General features: G+C 39.0%; 1 protein-coding gene across 2 annotated transcripts in view; it reads left to right on the top strand.

Moving 5' to 3' along the window:
* The window catches only part of trappc9 (trafficking protein particle complex subunit 9), a 242,188-nt gene that overhangs the window by 163,311 nt on the left and 54,549 nt on the right, over nucleotides 1-24,328 (top strand). For both annotated transcript variants that reach the window (XM_086193247.1, XM_086193246.1), the window contains one exon: nucleotides 4,889-4,979. In XM_086193247.1, coding sequence (XP_086049373.1) covers nucleotides 4,889-4,979 — 91 coding nt within the window. The remainder of the gene's footprint in view (nucleotides 1-4,888; nucleotides 4,980-24,328) is intronic.

The following is a 24,328-nucleotide window of genomic DNA, read 5'->3' as shown; positions in this document are numbered from 1 at the left end:
AAAATATTATAAAACAAGCCACTAGTCTCAGAGTGGGCCGTGCTGTGACTCATTCCACAGCTGATCAGTTGTCACTCACCATACTCAATGAAAGAAACAGTAAATGAAGAATCCACTCTCTAAGCAACAGAATTTGCCATTATGTTTTTCTTTTTTTTATGCAGGCGTGAACACTCTCGTTATTATAACCATTGTTTAATCTACAAGTAATTGGCAGCATGTAGGCAGGGACAAAGAAAGACACCCAAATGTATCGGCATCAAGTCTGATAGCACTCCTTTTATTGTTGCATATATTGGCTGTTTAATAATTTTAGCCAATTTAAAACATGATGCCCATTTGTGAATACATGAATTCTTATTTCTCTGTTGCTTAGTTTGTCTAATCAAACCTAATAAACACAAAAATGACACTTAGGGAAGCTGCTGTGCACTAAGGTTTTTCAGTGGTGAACAGCGAATAAATAATCAAGTCAAAACAAAAGAACAATCACATCCACTCTTGCAACTCTAATCAGATGAAAATTTTTAAATTCACAGCTGAAAATAATGGGTATGTTCAAATTTACAGTTTGTTAATTGGATGGAACGCTATTTGGTGTTTTATTGATTACTTATTCAATTTCCCAAGACCAGCACCAAACTTGTTACATCATCCCTTCAAATAGTGAAGCTGTTATATCCAAACAGTCCGCTTTGTAGTCACCATAATTTGCTCATGGGATGACTATGAAGGGTCTTCTGATGACAAGAGATTCATTGTGAATCGGATGATTCAGCAAGCACATAACAAAGCACTTTTCTGTCTTGTTTATCTGGTACCTCTCTCTCTCTTTCACCATGCAAACAGCACTCTGCCAAAGGTTAAAAGACCCAGGTGTTGTGTTCAAGGTGTTACTCGTTTCATTATTCCAAATGTGAGCTGTGAAAATGATCATCACCCCTTATCATCACATATTATCGGGATAATTGCCCTCATAACAGTCATATCTGTTTGGATGTAGCATTCATACATTGATATACTGCAAACAGCTGACTCATCAGAGGGCTGGGAATGGAATTTGATTTTAACCTATAATGTTGATTTCCAGCAATTATGAAAACAAGATGAAATTATTATTTTGGCACATCCTGACTCGTAACAATGCTCTCTTTTTGTTTTATTAAATAAATCCAGTGCGCTTGTTCCCTTCGTAGTGGTGGGACTTTTACCTCTTCCTAAGCCCACAGTGGGATCTGCACCAGAGGTGAATACAAATACCATTGGTACTCTTACTCTTGTGTTGACATTTGCTCTTCATTTTCTGTTTTTTTTTCTTTGAAGGAATCCATGTTCTAATGCATGAAAATAATCCAAACTTTGTACACAGAAGCATATGCCCAACTTCATCAAATGCAACTGTTTAAATTTTAAAATATAAAATATTTTGTATATGCTACAACTTAGATCGAAGTGCACCAAACGTGTGGAATGTTCACATCCGTTAATTTGGCAACAATTTTGACAGTCATCACTATGATCTCCTCAAAATCTGTAAAATATATTAATCTCCACACACTTTTTTTTTTGCTAAGTTGACACCAAACCTGCTCGACTGCATCTACTGACTGTCCTCCACAGATGATTTAGCCGGGTTTTAGAATTATTTAACATTGAGCTCACAGTGCATTAACATGTTTTAATATAAATTCTACTTTTCATTTGAATAATGAAGGTGATGTACCACCTTGAACTGAGTTAACCCATGTCGAGCACAAATAGATGATTTATGGACTTGCTCAAGAATTGAACACCATTCCTCCTCTATGAACTTAACCTCAAGGTCATCCACTGAGTGAGACCTGATTATATCAAGGGAGGAACAATTACTGTCTGAGAGCATATCATATATTCTGGGTATAACTCCCTTATCCTGCAGTTTGATCTGCAGAATCTAGGGTAGAATCCTCTGATGCTTATAGAAATTGAGGTAGTTTATCATGTACAATGTCATGGATTTGGAGATACCAATAGAAGTGCAATGATGGTACATGGTATTTTTGAGATATCTTCTTGAACATGGCCAAAACATTATTTATGTATTCAGCCCTTGCTCTCCCCATCATTTGAATGTGAAATCACTGAGAAATGGTGGAAATGTGTGATTCCTATTAGTTGACTTTAATTGCAAACCAATTATTTTCCTAAATTGTTCCAAGGTCTTAAAGAATGATATCGTTAAGGCTTATTACTCAATAGCATGATCTAAAGTGGAAGCGCTGAATAAAGATGTTAGTGAAGTGTGTTTGCGATAAAGTCATTCTATCTCCCCCAGCTGGGGGCGTTCAGAATTGAGCTGTTGAACTAATAAGGCATATTTTGAATATTAGCAAATAGAAAAAGTAATAATAGAGCTGGAAACTGGGCAATGCTTGGCCCCAGGGGCCTTTGTTCATTTTAAATACTCCATAGGAATTCTGAGGGGGGTTTACCATTCCAATTATAGTGAGAAACTAGACCCACAAGCGGCTTTAAGTAGGTGCTTGAACCCCCTGTGGAACTCAGGAACATTTGGATTTTGCATAAAGGAGCGAGCTAACATTCAGTTTTTGGTGCAAAAATTCACTTCCTGTTATCCATCAGGTGGCACTAGAGAGCACGTACTGTACCTACCTTACATGACATTGGTGTACTTAAGGTTAAGATGGCAAACTGCCATTTTGGTATCATTCAGATGGTGTTTGTTACATCTGACATACTCCCTGCAATCCCAAAATAATCATCAGCATGTTAGTTGAGATTCTGATTTGTGAGGTTATACTGCCTCAAGTGGTCATTGAGTCAAAGGGAGAAAATGCCTTTGAAGTCTCAGGTTAATGGGCAACACCTGTTAGGTTGTCATGGTGATGACCATCCATGCCCTTCCAATGATAAGTGCAGCTTATCTACCTGTAAAATATAGTTAGGTAGCTATTCCAGTTGTTTCAGCCTTTTTTTTTGAAGGACTGAACTATATGAAATTATGTTGCAACACACAAATGCATTTAAGGTTTTCATACAGTGCTAAGAGTGATATCTGGGGTTAGGTTTGTCTCAGGAAAGTTATTTGTTTTTGTCTTAGTGCACTGGAAAAAACCATCACCAAAGGAGAAGTGAGCTAACCCACCATGTTCAACATTGCTTAGATTCCCCAACATCACCTAATGTGAGTCTATGTTGAGAATATTAGAAAGAAAGTCAGGAAAACAAAAGCCTTCTGTCATCCCAATTCAGAGTATAGACATTAACTAGAATGAGAGGAGTATTGTATAGAGCCAAAAACTACAATAAAACTTCCCTTTTGGTCTGTAGTTACTTTTGAAACCATGTCCCAACCAACCCAACATACTGCCTATTTTGTACATACCATACCAGTATATGTATGTGTTCCCCTCTTAATTATTTTACCTTTTACCTAATTTGTTTACCTGTCCCTTTACAGTGAGCAATGCCAACCAGGTAACAACATTTACATTTTACATTTTACAGGATGCTTTACCCTTCCATATTGTAAAATTGATAAGGCAATCATTAGGACCCCCAGATGCAAGCATCACATTACGGTGCAGAAATGTGATTGAGCAAGACTCCTTCCAAGATGTCCATTAAACTGAAGTGCACCCTTAGTCTGGAATGTGCACCTGTTACCTAGCCAAGGAAATACATCCAAAAGATTAGAATGGGGGGAAAAAAGAATAAAAACAATAAAAGAAAAGAGTAATTACTTAAGAAATACAGTCCCTTACCCATTTCCTCCCACCCTTCACCTGTTAAAAATGTATGCCACCCATGTACCTGAAAACATATGTATATAAAAACGTACCTTTGACCAGGTATGGTTTGTCTATTCATCAGGGTAAATGTGGATCTGTTTCCTCTGGAAGGTGAACTGGTCAACCCTTTCTCTTGTTGGTCAGAGGATCTGCTCCTTCTTCTGGAAGTAATGAAACTGGGCAGTGAATTGCCAAGGTCCCCCTTCTTCTGGTGGCCTTAGTTCTACAAATTTACTATTCTAGAAATTCATTTAGCAGACACTTTTCTCCAAAGCAATGTACAACACAATCAAGAATTTAGACAGGAGGGACAAACCTTATTAAATACGACAAAGTGCTTTGTTCGATTGGCTGCAGGTGCTGCCATCTAGTGGCAGAAGAAGTGCCTTTTTGGGGGGGGGGGGGTCTTAATATATTGTAAACACAACTGACCTCAACCAAGAATTCTACGTCAAAAACATATTTCAGCATTCAAAACATTCAATATTCAACATTGTCAGTGCTTAGTAGTCACCAAGAGCTGAGTCTTAAACCTTCTGACTCATTCTACTCCTGAGGACAAAGAGGCGAAGGGTCAAAATTAAGTGCCTTGGTGTTCCCTGAACAGTTGAGCCTTCAAATGTCTCGAAAAATAAGCCTCTCGCTCAATGTCAGCTGGGACAGGCTCCATCATCAGCCCCCAACCCCACTCAACCCCACCCCACCCTGGCAACAGGGGATGTGGTGGGGCGGGGTGGGGTCTGGGGTACCTGGTCTTAACTGATAAGCGGTATAGAAAATGGATGGATGGATAAAACAAACCAGTTACTGATAGCTCCAAGATCCAGGAACTTGGTATATTACTTTTTAGGTGGTGCAGCTTACTGTTTCTATCCATTTAGACAGCAGAACTACTAGACTACTAGAACTAGAATGCCACATGCTTGAGCCTTGGTTTCTTTTCACCTGTCTGTAATCTGCAAAAAAAAGTGTCTTCCGTTCACTGGGAATTGACTCCAAATCTTCCCAAACGTTTATGCGTACAACACTGTTTCCAAAGGTGTTCAGTTCTTCAAATGCACAAACCGCTTCATGTTGTTGTCTTTAACCACCCTCACCCTTCCCTGCGGCGCAGCGGAGAGGCCAGTGTAGAAGGAGTCCTCAACCAGCTGGTCCTGGAGCACCTTCAGCTGGCTCCTTTGCAGTGGGGTGAGTTGCTTATGTGGGTGAGTGTGTGTATTGTTAATGATGACAATGACACACTATTATCAGTGAAAGTTTGAGCGCTTTGTTATATGCTATGTTTCATTTAAAAAAAAAAATCACCCTTATCATACAGCAGTGTTACATGTTACCTGCCAAAAACTCCACAGCTGTGTTCTCAAGCCATGTTTTAGATTTACGTTGTGTTTTGGAGACTGGTGGACAGCATCAGGGACATATGGAATTTGTTGGTGCCCACTTTGGTCACACTGTCTGAGATTCTGAGTTTTAGAGATTCACCCTTGCCCTTTTTGCACTGCCAGCATTTAGATTAGTCATTGTGGCAATCTTGCTTTTGTAAAGAGAGCGCAATCTGGAGCAGAATAGAAACATCAAGTGAGGGACAGACTTTTCACTCATATGGATTTGTGTCACTGTTTTTGGAGTATTTGAACTATGTGTTCAATATATATTTTCTGGACTATGAACAGGGTATTATAACGAACATGCCTGCAGAGAAGATACAGACATGGATCTGTGCTGCCTCTCTAAGAATGTTCATTTCAAAATCACACATGATTTGTAGTATCTCAGCCATGTTATATTTTAATATGTATTTGCATGCAGAGGTTGGTCATTTAGTGCAGAGGTTGGTCATTGAGTGCGTCGCAGTCCAGTCAATCTTTGTTGTCAGAAGTTCAAAATTCAAGTTCAAAACAAAAATGCAGGTGTTACTGTGGTCAAAACAGATTTGCATGTAATAGAAGAGTTTGTTATTGCAGAGGTTGATCTGAGAGTGACGGTGTGTGAGAGCTGCAGAGTTGTGAATCCAGGTCAGCAGAATTCTCTTTGAGGCATGTGGGAGGTGATGATCATTGTTTCAGGCTGTTCTTTTGGGCAACTGATTATCTATGTGAACTATTTTTCTGATGTGCATTAAGACAACACCTGTTCTCCTATACTTTATGCAGTGTTCATTTTACACCAGAACTCATAGATCAGAACAGGAAGTGATTTCAAACCTGAGATGACTGTGTTACAATAGAAGAAGTGAAGATGAGTATACAAGGACTCATTGTTGACATCCCAGTTGTTTGCTGTACCACGTGATAACAACAAATTTTGCAGGATTTTCGCATACACAATTGCTCCAACATTTCTCCAAGATAGATGAAAAGCACTGTGTGCACAACTGATTTAATGTGACATGATAAAGATGTTTTTGTTCTTTGATCTTCATGATTCATGACAACTATTGAAACCTATGCACTGGGTTCCAGAAATGGGAAACATTATTATAGGAGGCCATGTGTACATCATTCCAACCCTTTAAGCAGGAGCTAGCCAACAGTCGCTTCAGTAGACCTTCATTTGCCTCATCAAACAGATCAGAAATGCTTTCTAAATTCCTGACATTTTCATTATTTTTATTATTACTGGATATCATTGTTTAGGGTCAGACAATGGCTGTAATACATTGAGTGGGCTGATAATGTTTCTTTATGCTGTACAGAGAGCACATCTCTTTTAATATTGGTGCTTTATCCCCTTAAATATTTATTGTTGGAAGACAATTTTCTGTCTATGCTCATTTAATTGTAAGACTTGAAAAGTAACTAAGCTCAGTTATGTCTTTAAATAGTTGATAAAATAAATTTGGATTGAGTTGCATCTCAGCCTAAGTAAGAGTGCCTGTGCCTGAATTTCTGTGCATTTCAAATCACTCAATTTTCTGCTCCTGCAATCAAAGCCTTTGTGCACAGTGTGCTGTCATTCTGTCACAAATCCTGAGAAAGAATTCTACTAAACTGTAGCCACTGACCATGGATTTCATGCACCGCTGAAAAGGGTTGACAGTTTTACAAACAGTCTAAATGTCAGCAGGGCAGTCCTGGATATTCTCAGCTATTGTTTTTCAGAAGGTTACTGCCTGACTGGTTTAATTATCTGTGAAAACATTTTGTTGCATTCTCAGAAACTCTAAGGATTAGTTGTCATCCTTTAAAGGGATATTTGTTGGGACAGAAAAAAAACAGCAAGAAGATTTTTGGATGAGGAATGAGGTTGAGTTTTCTTAGCTCTCACTGCAAATGCAAAACCATTAGTTTCCCACTAGTTTTCCTCTGTCTACTTAGATGTGAATTCAGTACATTGCTCTTGTAAATGTATAATACACATAATAATAAAATGATAATTTTAACATGCACATGCTGTTACATTACTGTAGGTAGCTTAACCTCATCCACTCACAGCATATTTTCAGGAAAAAAACGCCTAAAAAGACATACCCATAATAAATGTGTAATTACTACACTTTACTAAAGGTTATATGCATGTTCTTGTGTCCTTGGACATCTAGGGACTTCAGAGAATGTGTTCCAAGTGTCAGAAGTGTTGTATCTGTCAGTAAGCCTGAGTAAATTGGAATAAACCAGAGGAAAAATTATGTTTTTTACTCTCGCCAAAAAAAATTTTTTTTTTTGACGGAGGAAAACACTATGATGCAATGATTTCATGCACCCAGACACCACTGATTAGCTTCATCCACTCCTGGACCACAAATTTACCAAAGTTGATAGAATTTGGGCTAACAGTGAAGCCTACATCAAGGATTTTGTAAGGATACACCCAGGCGAGAACTCAAATTGTGCCAAAGGAATTATTTTCTACCTCTGATGAAAACTGGCTCCAAATTACAATAAATTTTGATTTTAGTTGTCTACTACTAACTATTGAAGCTTTTGGCTTTTGTTCAGCGGTCTGCCTTCGTCTGTGGTGCACTGCGTGTAAAAGACAGCGAGAGCGCATAGTTTGCGCAGGTTTTACGCTCGACGTTTTACGTAGCTGGGATTTGTAGTTCTTGGAATGGTAGGTGTCGATCGATTCAGTAGCTTCTCCCCTTTCCAAAGACTACAAACACTGCGGTAAAGAAGAAGTCTACGCGACACTATTCAACTTTGATTCCGCAGTGGTCGCAAAATTTAAATGTCCCGATTTCGTACCAAAACAGATTAAAATCACCATAAAAAGGTAACGTTTGCACTTAAACAGACACCGGACCCTGTTTTGTGAGCATTAGAGTCCAAAATTTGATCGAAAATTGAAAGTAAACACTGCCGTCAAATTTCAGTACATTTTTACTGCGCCCAATTACGTCCACCTTTTTTTCGGCCCAGCAGCGGGCCGATCGGGCTGTAAGGGTTAATTAAATCACCTGCAAATGACAGAAGGTTCAGGTTTTATCCGCTCTGGAAATTGATTGTTCTCTACCTCCACAATGTCCATTTGGAGAACATTGCCCTGTGTGTCATTGTATCTGACAGCGTCCCATCAAGATGTCAATTTAAGGTGCAGGGAAACTGTTTATCAGCACTTTCATGTTTTGTCTTTTTATTTGCAACCTAATTTTGGTGGAAGAAGAAGAGAAACAAAAAGTTATAGAGGATCCCTTAAGGACTTTGTGGATGGATCTCTGTCCAGCTGAAAACACCCTCACACTCAGGGAGTAGAAGAAAATGTGTGTCACGCTAGTTGAAGAGTGCTCACCTTGTTTAGAGGCACCATCAACCAGTCCACACTGTCCTTGCATCAAGACATTGCAAATGTTCAGTGTATATCATCAGTTTCCTCATGAATGAGCTGATGCCAGTGTGAATAGATTTGATGCAAAATACCACTTGTATGTAAAGGCCTTCAAGTACAGTAAATAATTTTGCAATATGAAATTGCCATGTATATCCATGTGTGCTTTTTCAGGCTGAACAAATCTGTTGTTATGCCCTTCCTATCCTCTTAAAACACACACAAGGAATTTTTTGAAAAGTACATATCTTCCAGATAGAAGTCTTCTTCATCACTATTTTATTGCAATGACAAACGATAGGTTAATGTAAGTGCACAAAACTGCTGAACAGGAATAAGTACCAGATCAATCCTAAAACAGTGCTGCTTCTATAGGGCTAAAAGTGACAAAGGCTTTTATAAATGACATTTTTGCCATAAAATTAAGAGCTTTTATCAAATTCCATAATCCCATGGTGCTTGAAGTAATGGTTCAATGGATTCCTTCAGTTTGCCAGATTTCAAAAACTTTTCTTAAATCTTTACTTTGTCTGCTTATTTCTTAGGTTGCGTCATCTCCTTTCAGAATAGCAAGACAGAGTGAGTCTTATTTACAAACTTCCCATATAACACGGTGAAGTGAATACATGTGAAACTTCAAGCAGGGAGATTTACCTTGTAAATCAGTCATTGAACATGTCATATGACTTGAATGTGCTGTTTGAATGCCTGAGGTGTTCCAATGAAGTTTATCTTAGATATCATAAATCCAGGAGATGGTGCTACAAAACTCAGGTTTTGCTCATTTTAGACCAGTTTTTGTTCAGTTATGAATGCAATGAATATTGCCATTGTGCCTTCAAATATCCATTGCCTGTTGATGGAATTTTCCCATTCCGCTCCACAGGGGTTATAATGCCAGAATAGGTGGTATCATTTGTTTTTTGCTGCCTGGTATTATGTAAATAGCACTATTGATTATAGCTCCTCAGCTGTTTGATTAAGGCAAAGTGGTGCGCCTCATGATAGGCGTTCCTATGTCAACCTAATGGTGTGTTGCTAAATAAAGTCACCTGGCCAATCAAAGAGAGCTCTGTGGGGAGGTAACACAATAGGTATCATGTTTGGTTTGATGTATGCTAAAGGACAGCATTAGTTTGTAGAAAGTAGAAAACTACGCCGACAATCTATGTATTCAAATTGTAAGGATATTTGACTGAGTAAAAAGAAAGTCATCAACTAAATATAAGATGCTGCTTAACAATCTATAACAATCAAGGACAAAGTCAGAAATCTATGCATTATTAAAATGTTTATTTAGTTTCAGATTTTGGATGATAATGACTATTTCAAATATTAGATGATCATTGAATTATCAGTACCTAGTAGTGAGTTGTCTTGTCTCCCTGCTGAGTGCTGTAACCAAGCAATGAGATGGAAAACAGCAAACACAAATGCGGACTTTGCACCCATTCCCCCCACCCTCCCTCTCTCCTACCCTCTGTCTGCCACCAGGAACCCATCTCAATGGAATACAAATTCACCCATGAATGGAAAGACAAATGTTTAGCCTTGGATAGAAATGGAAAGAGAAGGGTGGGGGCCTCGCTGTAAAAGGCTGAGAGATAATTTAATAAGACAGCACTTCTGAACTGACTCACATGGTCACTGTTTGCTCCTCCTATCCTGCACACACAGATGGACTTTTGGAGCAGTCACAGGTGACGGCTTTTCAACACACACAGGATACCTCATGGAATAATATGTCTTAAAGCTTTTGTCAGGTTCCCAATTGCTGTTGGTTGATAAATGATGCTGCCAAGCAGCCCCCCCTCCCCCAAACTCTGCAGTCCTGTTGTGGTGTTCATAATTAGAACTGCTGACACGCGAGGAAGGATGGGAATGAATACATGCATGGCTGAAATCAAAAGGCCCTTTCACACTGACCACAGAGCTGCAAATTTGCCTGTATTTTTTGTGGCTCAATCTGAGGTTTCAGACAGAGTGATAGAGCAAATTGGGGGTCAATATTGGCCCGGCAATATTCCTCCTCTGAGGGTACACTTATTACTGCCTCCACTGCTATGTGAATCCAAACCGGTAATGTCCCGGCTTGGTGTGAGGTGGGTGGAGGTGTCGATGATGATGCAAACTTGCTAACATTATGCTCGCTCGTTCTCCTGCATCAAACACCTCAGAGAATGTCGACACCAACGCTGCTAGCAGCCAGAATGGCAAACTGCTGTTTTGAAATTTACAGACTATCTCAGAGCTAAATATTCTTCCAATGCATTGTCACTTCAGCAAGATGAGCTGGGGAGCCACTGAGATCAGGGAGCTGCTAACCATCACTGGCAAGAGGACCGTGGATAACCACCTCACGGGACTGTTAAGGATGGCTTGTTGTATGAAAAGGTCACAGAGGAGCTTGGTCGATGTGGCTATCACCGGATGACGGAATTTTACCGGCAAGCTGAAAAACTTACGAAAAAAGTACCACCAGGTCTGTGACCACAACAGCAGCGGTGGTAAAGGGAGGTTGAACTGGGACACTGCGAGGTTTGCCAGACTGTCATAGGGCAGAATATTCCCCCGACGCATATGTTGTACGTTGCCATTCACGCGCAACTTCGTACAGCATGTCATGTCACATGTTTACGCCCACACAAGTGGCGGCTAAAGAGAGATGTCTGATTGCACCTATGTCACATGTGTAAGCATGCATCATCAGGTGTCAGCATAGCAGAAAGTGGATAGTATACCCCTACACAGCCCACCGTAAACTCAGAGTCTGCAATCGAGCTGTCATCGTCATGTTTTTGTTTTGTTTTGTACATTAATCTGAGTCTGGGACTGTCACTCATCAACTTAAAAACCTATATAATTGTGTTTGGATGGTTTTATTTCTTCTGATAATCATTCGACTTGATTAGCCTGTGAAATGTAATTAACACTGGAGACAGGCTAGGTCTTCTTCATACCAGACATGTAGGTTGGTTGGAGAGGGCAGGACATCATATGTGGCTCGAATGATGGAACTTAGCCTATTAGACTCCATGCTCCACAGCTCATTCCATGTGATTTGCCTTGTCTTCACACAATAAAATATAATGTAAAACAGAAAAACAGATGTATTTGAATGAAATAATTCAACACCAAAAACTTAAATATTCAAATTCTTTGTAAATTATGCATTGAAAAGTAGTTTCCAATGCATAATTTACAAATAGTTTGAATACCAAAATAGTGTGTTGCAATCCTAGGGAGAATTTTGAGGTGCTTGCCCTCTGGAGTTTGAGTCTTATTTTTGAGTAACAATCATAGTCAAGTGATTTTGAGTCACACCAACAGATTTAGCCAAATGTGTGACCTGAGATAAATGGAACTAAATAAAGAAACTACAACTCTACTATCAGAGCTACAATAGTTTATCGTTCCATGGTAGTATAGTGTAGCAACTTCATTACTTAATCCTTCAATACGGAACTGTCACATTAAAGTTAAAAATTATAATATGAATATGAGGAATATCCCCTCTGAAGCAACTCTTCCATGCACACAGTAAGTGCACAGCTGTTTAGAAGAGGCCTCTGTGATGCAGGGAAACAGTTAATAATATTGTTTGTAATATATATACCCCCAGTTCAACTTCTTTTACAGAAACTCATATTACTACTGCACCCCCCCCCCCCAACTATTCATACAATGGTGTGCAGATAGGCTTACATTTATAGGAGGAGCTGACCATTTAATTGATTGATGGGTGAAAGGAGGAGCACTTGGTAGGCAGAGGTGGATTTATCTGCTTGTTTTTCAGGTCTGTTGCCCAGGCACTGTCAATCAACCCTCCTAAAGGTCTCCTACTGAAGGTAGTAGAAAGCCAGCATGAGATGAGAGGACATCATGCAACTTTCTTGGAGGCTCAACCTGTCACCAGGGCCAGTATATGAGATTTACTGAGCCAGTGCTGTCTCAGATGGCCTACGATAGGATGAAATGAGTAATGATGAACCTCAGGATCGATTGTCTTTGTCAGGCAGTCTGAGTAGAATATGTGCACCATATTGTCACTTTTATCATATCAGCCATTTATTGCTTTCGCATGATATTAATTAGTTTTTCAGCTTTAGAATAGGTGGCTTTAAGAGTTTCCCAGCAATATTTCACTTGGTCAGCAGTGTGCACAAAGCTGTCTCTATGTTTTCACACGCCTTTTTAAAATGTCATTATTGCCATGTTTTGCTCATTGATCTATTCCATGACATTGAAGTCTTCACTGATCTGAAGACACATATTGGTCTCACTCTCGCTCCAGAATTGTTTTTTGCCCTGCTGTACTGTGCCAGGGCTGCCAAATTGGTAAGTACAGAAACCAAATAAGCCACCAAGATTTCTTTTAAATTGAACATGCACAGACATAAAATAATAGTCTCTGAAGGCGCATTTTCTGATTCACATTTTTTCAAGACCCAGTCATTTTTAGTAACCGGAATATAATGATTGGGTTATGGTAGTTGTCTATATGGCTCTTATGCCAGCCGAACATTTTCATTTTCAGATTAATTCAGGAATATGGTGTGCATTTAAATGTGATCATTTTTTCTACACGTTAGAGGAGCAAACATGAATCATCTCCATGTTTTAGTGTGGTATTGAGTACAGCAACCCATTCAATTAATGGCCAGCTTTATTTTTTTCCACCTCTATCTGAGTGTGGATGTAGACTTAACACATTTAACGGGCTTGGAGCATCTGTTTATGAGGCATTTATCATGGCTACAGAACAATCCAGGCTGTCAGTGCGTCAGTTTTGGTGAGCTGTGGAAATATATCAGAACTCCTCCAGTCTGCCACAGATGACACCCCCCCCCTCTCTCTCTCTCGCTCTCCCTCTCCCTTTCTCTCTCACACACACACTCCCATTCTTTAGACAGGTGGGATGGGAGACTAGAAAGCACAGTCAAGTATACAGTAAAGAAAAGTGTTTTCTAGTTGTATGTCATTACCAATGTTCACCCCCTTTGCCTTCAATTTATCCGGTGCATTTTACTGTTACCTTGGTCATTTTAAGAACAAATGCTTTTTTCACCATTTCTTAAAATATATTTTCCGCTCACAACCGTTTTTCTCACCATGGTTTCTATCAAGTAAAACCACCACCTTTATTGATTTTTTTGGAGGAAACAAGAGTATCCCCAACGGCTGCCTTTTCATCCTTGGAAGACAGATTACCTGTCATTTCTTAATGCAGCCAAGTCTAGCCTCTGGTGTCATTGTGAGAATGTCTACAGTGCCTCACTGCACTACTCCAAGTGCTGCTGAAAGAGGGGATATTGTGATGCAGCTGTTTCACCTGCTGGTGCCCAGAGAAATGAGTATTGTCGTGTTATTACATATGGCTGTGCACCATCAATCCTGGTCTGGGAGAAATGCAAAAAGATCAGTAGTGAATTTGCTGTTGAAGCTTAAATCTACAGTTTGCCAAAAAAGCCATTATGATTGGAGTTTGATTTCTTTTTAATATTTGATAAACAGCAAAAGGCTTGTTTCAAGTGCTAAACAATTTTTTTTGAAAAGCCCATAACTGTAAATTCTGTCAGGATGGCCTATATTGTGACCTTTCAGCAGCAACTACACAGAGTACCAAGCTATCCCATATAATACAAAGTTTTCCTATTTTAGTGTTGAACATTACTGACACCACTAAGATATACTACAACAGCTGCATCACTAAAGTGCAGTAATGGACTGTAAAGTCAGTTTGGTCAGCTAATTAATAATGTTTCTATTCAATGGTTTCAGATGATTAAAAAGAAGGCACAACTGCAGGCAGCCCAACTCTGAGCCATTCTACAAGCATGGCAAAATAATGAGATACATCTGCCATAACATTATGACCACTGACAAGCGAAGTGAATAAAAATTTAATATGTTATTACAGTGACACCTAGTATGTTGGAGTGTAAGGATCTGAGTGACTTTGACAAGTGACTAGACTTGGTATGGTGTTTGGTGTCTGCAGAGGTTAGTACCTACCAAAAGTGTCAAAAGGGTCTAGGGTGCCAATGATTCACTCCTGTGTGTAGAGAAGGAAGGCCTCGCAGTGTTATAACTTTAAATGACCTGCCCACTGCTGCTTGATTAGTTCCTGGTTTACATCTCAGTTTGAGTGTAAAGTCAAGTTACCATTCTTTGATGTACATTTTAAAGTACCACATGCCATTGGAAAAGGTAGTGGAAAATAGTTTAAAAAAAAAAGACTCCCTTGAATTCCTTATAGTTTACTTTGAAGACTAAATTCACATAACAGGACATGGAACCCCCCTACAATGAATAAGGTCTGACAGAAATAAAAGCTTATTTCATGCCTTTTAGTCAGATTGAATCCGATTGTAATATACAGTAGAATTGTGATTTATTTTTTTTTACATTAAACTTAGGCATTATTACAGTATACATTTTATGTTTTTCCTTAATTAGGTCTAAATTCTTGCTTGTGTTGTACGTTGCTTTGGACAAAAGCGTCTGCTAAATGAAATTGTAGAATTGTAGAATTGTTAAAATGGAATTTGGACAAATCAGCAAACAAAGTGGTTTAGAAATCTAATCATTTCCCTTCCTGACAAGTTATCTGTCTTTTTCCCAATGACTGCTGAGCAGATGTAGCAGGTGATTTATCATGTTTGACCATGGTGCATCAGGTGTTAGCAGCCCTGAGACTCCTGGGAACAGCAGCTTGTAGACACGTCTCTGTCAATGCTGCCTGTACAGTTAAATTTAATGGACTGTTTCTACTCTGATCAGGGTCAGGTTTATTGCCCCGGATCTTACTGAACATCAGTATAGCAGGACACCTACTGAGAAGTCAAGACAAGTTCATTTTATTTGTATAGCGCCAAATCACAACAAAAGTTATCTCATGACACTACAACTAGAGCAGGTCTAGAACCACACTCCTTCAATGAATCTACACCAACAATTCTCCATCAGCAAGCACATCCTGCAACAGCAACAATGAAAACCTTCCTTTTAACAGGCAGGAACGTCGAGCAGATCAGGCTCAATGGGGACGGCCTTCTGCTTTGACCGGTTGGGGGGAAAGAGAGCAGGAGAGCAGGACAGAGACAAAGACAGATAATGGAGGAAGACAGATATACAGAAGGAAAGAGAGGGGCAGAGATCAAGGAGAGAAAGGGAAGAGACTGATGGACAGTCAGACAGAAGCAGGTGTTCTCTCAGGGATTGCAGGAGGAATAAAATTTGACTATTTACAAAGTATAATGGGGAAATTGTGAGTGCTGTCAAGCATTGCTTCAACATCCCTGTATGTCTGAAATGTACATGGAGATGTATTTTGGCCGGGTACTCATGCTTCTTCCCACTGTCCAAAGACATCAATTTGGGGACGAGGCTGATTGGATTCTCTAAATTGACCGTCGGTATGAATGTGAGTGTGAATGGTTGTTTGTCTCTGTATGTTGGCCCTGCGATGGACTGGCGACCTGTCCAGGGTGAACCCCGCCTCTCACCTTTTGATGCTGGGATAGGCTCCAGCCCCCCCGCGACCCTTACTAGTAAGGAATAAGTGGAAGACGATGGATGGATGGATTATTTTGGGAAACACTTGACAAGAATACGTCACATTTTCTTTTCCTCAACTCGCTTTTTGTTTCACGCTTGCCCACGCACAAACTCAAACAGTACCATGACACTAAGTTTTAAAACTGTTATGATTGCCTGTGATGGTGATGCTACTCATATACAGGGTCAGAGAGTGTGCTTGCTCGGGCTGGCATTATTGAAAGACAAAAGTTTCTTAGCCTGAGATATATTGAAATAGTACTTTAGACAACATTGTTAATCAATCTGAATGATTATTATGACTGTTGTTTTTCCTCATGGCAAAGACTTATTTCATTTGCTATTCGTCTCCTTGTCACTCATTAGCAGGATCCGACTGTCCACAAGGGTGCATCAGCAGATTCACGTAGCATACTAATAAAGTCTAAACAATAGGGGTGCAGCAAAATTGTCAACTCACGAAACAATACGAAATATAAAACATGGCTCACGATACAAAATAAACAAAATAAATACAAAACAAAATAAAATGCTCTTTGCTTTGAAAAAACACAATATTTGTATTTTTCCCTTATTTAGACTACAATGCAAATACAAACATAAAATTTCAATTAAAAAGTGCTTTGTTGTAAACATGAGGACAACTACATTCTTGAATGAAAAGGAAAACAAATATTCAATAATCCTCAGGGCTGCAGTCTAATCTAGATCTTTAATGTCTGACCTCAGTGAACTGTAATATTTAGCCTTCAACAGGTGCATATTCTTCTATCATGCTAGCAGTGCTCACCACAGTGTACGTGTTGTGTACCAGCATAGTTGGCACACAGTTTTTTTGTTTTATCCACAATCATCTCACCGTTGCCTTGTCTTTTACATGGGAAGCCAAAATAAGTCCACACAACTGATTTGTTTGATGAAGGAGCGTCCGCTACTTCTTCCACCTCGTCTTCCTCCTTGCTTCTTCTTGTTTTTCTCTGGCGTAGCTACAGTGTTCTTCTTCTTGTAGTAATATGTGTATACAGTAGGCAAGAGGGTCAAAAATCATCAGTGTTAGTGGTATGCGGCGCTGCTTCGCGTTAATCTTTTTTACATTGATTTTTATTTCGTGCGTCTTTGAATTTTATTTTGTCATTTTTTATTTTCGCGAAATTTTGTGATGCAAAATTTCGTAACATCCCCACTAAACAGACGTAGACCTATATTAAGGAATAGACTTCTGTAAAACAATTGTGCAAAGACATTTAATCAATGAATAATGACATCAAAAGAAATAACTTGAGGATATAAAATTGACCAGAGGGAGTGAATAAATTGGAAGGAAGGAGTGAATAAAATGGAAGTCTGTATCAATGGAACTTATTTATATATTTAGAAAAATATGTATCTACCTACATGTGACAACAACCCTAGCTTCTGAAGCATCCATGTTATGTCATTATGTGAAAAGGTTTCTGCAACATTGTGATTGCCGAGAGACAACAACATAGATTTGTAACTTCTGTGAAAAAAAATGTCAACATTGCATTGATGCAAATAAATTCCACTTTCTACCACAACTACCAAATAAACCAATAATGTTGATTATTACATCACGTCACTGTCTGTGTTTGGCAGTTCTTTGTGGCCATATGCAATTTCTTATGAATTTGACCACATGGCAAGGAGATGAGAAAACTTGGAAGGATGGATGGACAGACAAAGATTTCTTCATTTTACAGTAAGATGATGGAACAAAAATTGGATTTAAACACAAAAAATGTTTGTTTTCAATTCGACTGTTCTCGCTCTTTCTCTGTCTGTCTTTTTTTCTTGCTTTCTTCATGTCTGAATAGAGGGCTTCGAAAGATCCATTATGTAATACTTGGCATTTTAAAAAAGCACATTATAGAATACTAGGTTGTGCGTCAGGCCATAGACAGAGGCTTTGGTAAAGTTGAGAAACAATTAACAATGTTCTCTTAATCTCAGTCAATGTTCATTTCTAAAGATGTACTGTGTATTTTTGTCAGACCATTCAAAACATGTCAAGATGCATTTTTCAGTGCAGTACAAAACAAAATAACTCAATTTAAATTGAACTAATACACAGTGACTGAAACATAGTCCCTTTTATACTGCAAATATATTGATTAAGCTCACAAAATAATTTGAACTGCAACTTTAGTAAACATTTTACTCTCTTTTCATTTTTACCTATTTTTTGTTTTTTGCATTTGTTAAAAAAAAAAGATTCTAACTAAGGCAGCGCAATGGTGCAATGGTCAGCACTGTCGCCTCACAGCAAGAAGGTTCTGAGTTCGATTCGCGGCTCAGGCACGGGATCTTTCTGTGTGGAGTTTGCATGTTCCCACCGTCCAAAGACATGCAAATGGGGACTAGGCTGATTGATACTCTAAATTAATCATAGTTGTGACTGCGAGTGTGAATGGTTGTCTGTCTCTATGTGTTGGCCCTGTGATGGACTGGTGACCTGTCCAGTGTGTACCCCGCCTCTCGCCCGTAGCCGCTGGGATAGGCTCCAGCCCGACCCTATCCCGAATCAGGATAAGCAGAAGAAGATAGATGGATGGATTCCAACTAAACTATTCAAAAGCTATCTATAATTAAAGGTCCACTCGATGCATCTGCACAAATTGCAACTGGCTCGGTTTTACATAATTTACTCTTCTAATTTCTCAAAATGTGCATTCATGAAAGAAAAGAAAGTGATGTTGGCTGTTGTTCTGCTGTTTCTTAGTCTGTCACGACATGTTTATTAATAAGTAAGACTTTGAAAGAATTAGGCTGGCATTCAGCTACATATTTACACAAAATACTGTAAAAACCCCAGCTATGATATATGCTCTGATAATGCTTTATATTTGTACAAAGAAGACTGCAAAAAAAGGACCAATAATGGCATATTCTACATGCCTTGATTGGAAAATGTGTATGGCACAAAAACGCAGTTATTATTCATAGGTGTGTTTCGGGCATGACATCAATCAAACACATCGAGTGGCACATGTCATTTCCTTTACAGCCTGAGTTTTGCGTTGCTATTTCAATGCCACATGCATTTCAAGTCAGGAGAAGTGAGCGCTTCTCATCTGAAAAATGGACCTCCTGGAGCATGTGTATATGTTTATATAAGGGAGTAGCAAGAATGCTCCAAAACCATTGAGGGGGAAACAGGCTTTAGAGGAGTAGGCTGCCAATGTGTCCATGTTGTCGAGCATAAGAAGACCTCATTGGTGTGCTGCGAATCAACTCATCTGATTGATGGGCACTTTGAATATCACTTCACACATCAGGTCATTGACTAAAGACCAGCCTCTTTTTAGTCCTAAAATAGCAATATGCCATAGTTACATCAGACAATGCCTCATTAACATACTTCAGCACCTGCTGGCACAGACAGAGCACAAGTTAATTTGCTCGTTAAAGGGTGAGGGGGCTTGGCGTGAACACAACATTTGCGCTGGATTGAAACTAGCAATGACGGTTGTGCTTTCCCAAGTGCCAGCTTGGGCCAATGCTTCAAATAGAGCCCTAGATATCTACCTTGGCTACCACATCAGTGTTGCACCTACTGTAAATTAAATATTTTCAGCAATACTTTATGGGTGCATGTCCTTGTAAAAAGAGAGTGTGGCTTTACTGCACTTCAACAAAACTAGGTCATAAAAATTATCATTCAGACGCATCTGAAGGCAAATACACTGACTGGAAGGGATAATTAAAGTTAAGTCTCCGTATAGGTGCAGAGCTAAGAGAAATAATTGCTTCGTAGGCCTGAATGAATTGATCGGCAGAACTCAAATGTTGCGTTTGCTGTAGACACACATGGGAGTACCTATTCCCTTCCATCCCGTCATGGAGGCTTATTGAATGGAACAGTGCTGCATATTGACAGCTTTGTGCCACCACTAAAGCACAATCACAAAAAGGGAGATGGGTAAATGATGTTAAGATTACGCCACCAACACATTCACTGTTTTATTGTCAATATTTAGACCTACCATGTGGTTTGGATTGATCTTTTTTGAAGATATGTGCATTTTCATGTATATTTAAAAGTACTACGTTGATAACTAGGAATTTAAAGCCAAAACTAGTTCTAGTGACAATACTGTCGTGGTAGTTTAGGTTTGCACACAACCCTGAATGTAAATTCTTCTCTTTCTTCCTCCTGACCTTTTAGGATAGTCTGACCACACACACACATACATACACACACACACACAAACTTCTTAGTGGCTGATTCACTAAGTCTGCCTTTAATCAAACAAGGGTGGCCTTTTTAAAAGCTGAAAGATGCCAAGGCACTCATCTTCTATAAAGTTAAATGCCTTTATTTTGATGGGCAAAGCATGAATAAAACACTTTGACGCGTTTTGGCTAGAAGCCTTCGTCAGGAAGTGAACAGTCTCTGTTGTGGCAAGCTGAGTTAAAAGACAATGAGTGTTCTCAGGTGTGTAGCTGGGACCAATCAATTAGCCAATGGCAAACTACTTAGACCAAGGTAAACAATCACAGAGATATCATAAGTGGTCAGCAGGGGGCCTCACTGAAAAGTATCTACACAAAGATATGACATATCATGAAACATGAAAACATATACATGGGCTATACATATACATAAGCATTAGTCAAAGAAAATGGCAATATTCCTACTCTTCAGTGAGACCTGGATAGAGAGTTGCTTTTAATCTAAAAATCCAATGGCTCTCTCACTGGTTAAGTTGTCTCAATCTATTACCCCCTCTTATAGTTTGTGTATATGATCATTACCTATAGCCCTTAAGATGGAAGGGTCACTTTTATGTTGGTCTTTGAAATGGCGAGCCTTTGGATAGTTATCATTGTTTATTCTAATGGCATATTTGTGCTAAGAGACTCTATCTTGCAGTCTGCGCTTAGTTCTGCCAATGTAAAACACATTGCAGAGTGGACATTCTAATTTATAAATTACAAAAGTTGTTTTACAATTGATAAAATGCTGTATGTCATATGTCCTTTTTCTGTGTGTATCTTCAAAAGTTTTACATTTGATTATACTGGAGAAGTGATTACACTACCCACATTTGAAACTGCCCTGTAGTTTCCTTAACAGCCAGGTGTTTTTAGAGGGTGCTGGCAAATAGCTATGGACAAGTTTGTCACTTAAAGTAGGAGCATGTTTAAAACTGAAAATCGGAAGTTCTTGAAAAGCATTTCCCAGAGACACATCGCACTGTAGTAAATTCCAGTTTTTTCTAATGATGTTCTTAATACAGTGTGCTTCTGTGCTAAACCTGGTAGAAAAGAAAACCCTTCCAGAGCTTTGTGTAGAGTTCCCACATGTTAACAGGGCTTGTCGGTCTAAGTTCTTAGCTCTATGTTTGGTATTCTGGAGGGTTTTCTTTTTGTAGCCTCTTTGAATGAATCTTCTTTTCATTTCTGTTGCCTTTATCTCAAATGTATCAGGTTCATCGCAAATCCTTCTAAGTCTCTGGAATTGACCATAGGGTATGTTATCCTTTAGATGTTTTGGGTGAAAACTTTTAGCATGCAAGATGGTATTGCAAGAGGTTGGTTTCTATAGATAGTGGAATGTAAAAAACCTTCATGATCCTTGTGTATCTCCAAATCCAGAAAACAAATCCTATGTTTGTCAAATTCCAGAGACAGTTTAATGTTTTCATTAAGGCCATTAAGGTAATCATGAAAAGCCAATAGTTCTGTTTCAGATCCGGCCCATGGGAGAAGTACATCATCTATGTACCTCCCCCAATAGATGATCTTATTCAGGTAGGAATTAGTAGTAGAATCAAAGATGAAACCATGTTCCCATTTACCCATATATAATCCTGCATAGGAAGGACTGTAACAGGCTCCCATCGCGCATCCTTTAGCTTGTTTGAAAAGGCGATCTTGAAAGATGAAAACGTTGTTATTTAAAGTCCATCTTGTCTAAAAGGAAATGTACAGGGGGTGTCTGTTTGTAGTTGCTCACATAGAAAGAAATCTAGTGCTTCCAGCCCTTCTTCATGTACAATTGAGGTATAAAGTAACTCTACATCCATGGTCACGAGTAGAGTATCGTGTCCTATGTTGCCTAGTTCCTGGATCTTATTAAGGACAGCTTTGGTGTCTTGTATATATGCTGGAAGCAGAGGTAAAATGGGTTTGATAAAATAATCTATATATTTTGAGACGGGTTCTGTAAGGCTGTCAATACCTGAAATAACTGGTCTACCTGGGGGAGTTTCCAAGTTTTTATGTATCTTAGGGAGAAGATAAAAACATGCCAGTTTAGGGTGCTCATTGAAAAGTTATTTACATTCACTGTCAGAAATCCAGCCATTTTTTTGTGCTTCTGTCAGCATAGTTTTTAACTTGATTTTTTGAACATCTATAGGATTGTGTTTCAAAATTTCATCGTAAACTGGATTGTTCAGTTGTCTGTTTGCTTCTTCTATGTATTTATCTTTTCCCCAAACAACTACAGCTCCTCCCTTGTCAGCTCTTTTAATTACCAAATCTTCATCTTTCATCATCTGTTCAAGTGCACTATGCTCATGTCTCGTTAAGTTGTTGTATTTAGGTCTATTTTGCCGTTGTTGGTACAATTTATCCACTTCAGAGTCCACTTTCTTAGTAAAGGTACTCAGAGTAGCATTTACAGTTACAGGACAAAAAGTAGATTTAGGTCTAAAAGGAGTCCCTTGTGGAGTCTTACCAACCGTGTCTATAATAGTCTTTGAAGTTTGGCTGTTCATACTGTACCAGGCTCTAAGATGCAAGTTCCTGTAGAACCTGTAGAGGTCAATCTTGTAGTCAAATTCTCTTGATAAGTAGGTTGATGCCAAAGATAAGCCCTTCGATAGTACATCAATGCAGCTTTCAGATAATGGTTTTCCTGATATATTGATTACGGTGTCCCTTTGTGACTCCTTGTGGTGCGACTGCTGGTCTTCCTTTTCCTTTTCAAGGGTGGCCTTTTGTTCCTTTCTTTTGTCTGGACTTGTCATGGTTCTGCCTAGCTGGTATTTAAAAACAATCATGGTGAGACTAGCAATTAGCTCCAGGAATCCCATTGCTGGTTTATTTTCAATGTTGACTTTGTCTGCAAACAGAATACTGATACTACAGTCTTTTTTTCCTCTTTTTTTTTCCAAGGCAGCAATCACAAGAGGACCAACAAGTACTTGAAACAGATGGCTACTTTTTTATGTTGCTTTGTGACTTATGAAGTCCTGCTTTTGGTATAATCAACACTAAGTATTCGTTGCAGTGATCAGGCCCATTATTTTTTCCATTTTACATTCTGCCTTTCATACCTTAGTATAACAACAGCTCTCTTTCTGTGATTTTATCATGCATTTAGGCCACTGGAAATTTGAATAATTTCTATTCTGGAATGCGCACTTCCAGGAAATGTGTTCTGTTTCTGCTGTTAGAATACAGAAAAGTTAACAACCTTGTCATCTCCTGCATAAACATGGGGACAAATTACAGCTTAGGAAGGAACTATTTCCACTGATTTCTAACACCGACATCAATTCTAAAGCTAGCTGTATGGCAAAGACAAATGCACAAAAGAAAACTATTGTTTGACGTCATAATCACCTGCAAGTAAAGTTTTGGTAACACAGTGCCTGTGCTAATGCTAATGCTAATCTTTAGCTGGTATTAGTTTTTTTTTGTTTGTTTGTTTTTTTGTCTATTAACATATTAAACCATTGCCCCTTGAGTTTTGTAAATGAGCCACCATAGTGGAAATGATGTTAAGTTCTTATTGTCCTTCAAACAAACATGACACATAGCAAATAGCAAATCACCTTTAGATGTATCTTTTGAAAACAAATATGGAAGGAGTTTTCTTCTGTGACTTAGCTGAACCCTGCTTTGTCTGAGTTGCAGGTAGGACAGCCTTTATCAGTACACAACTGCTAGTCAACTGTTGTGAACTGTTGGCTTAAGCCCTTTCGTCCTAACTTGAGTCTGTCTTTATGCACACTGAGAAACTGAGTGCAGTAAATGAAAATGTGTGTGTGTGTATGTGTGTGTGTTGCAGCCTGCTCGCTGCAGCCTTATCCATTTAACCCCCCCCCCCCCCCCCCCATGGGGCCAGTGTTGTACTAAATAATGGTGTATGCTCACAAAGGTTAAGCATTGAGTCAGAAGCAGTGATGACAGGTACTGTTGACTCATTGGTACCAATGAGTCTCTGTCAGGCTGCTGTG

The sequence above is a fragment of the Aulostomus chinensis genome, chromosome 22 (genome assembly GCF_037954235.1).
Source record: "Aulostomus chinensis isolate RoL2024-O1b breed Wild chromosome 22, RoL_Achi_v1.0, whole genome shotgun sequence".
NCBI classification, from domain to species: Eukaryota; Metazoa; Chordata; class Actinopteri; order Syngnathiformes; family Aulostomidae; genus Aulostomus; species Aulostomus chinensis.
Note: the sequence above shows the minus strand (reverse complement) of the source record. Positions and strands in the feature narration are given on the sequence as shown.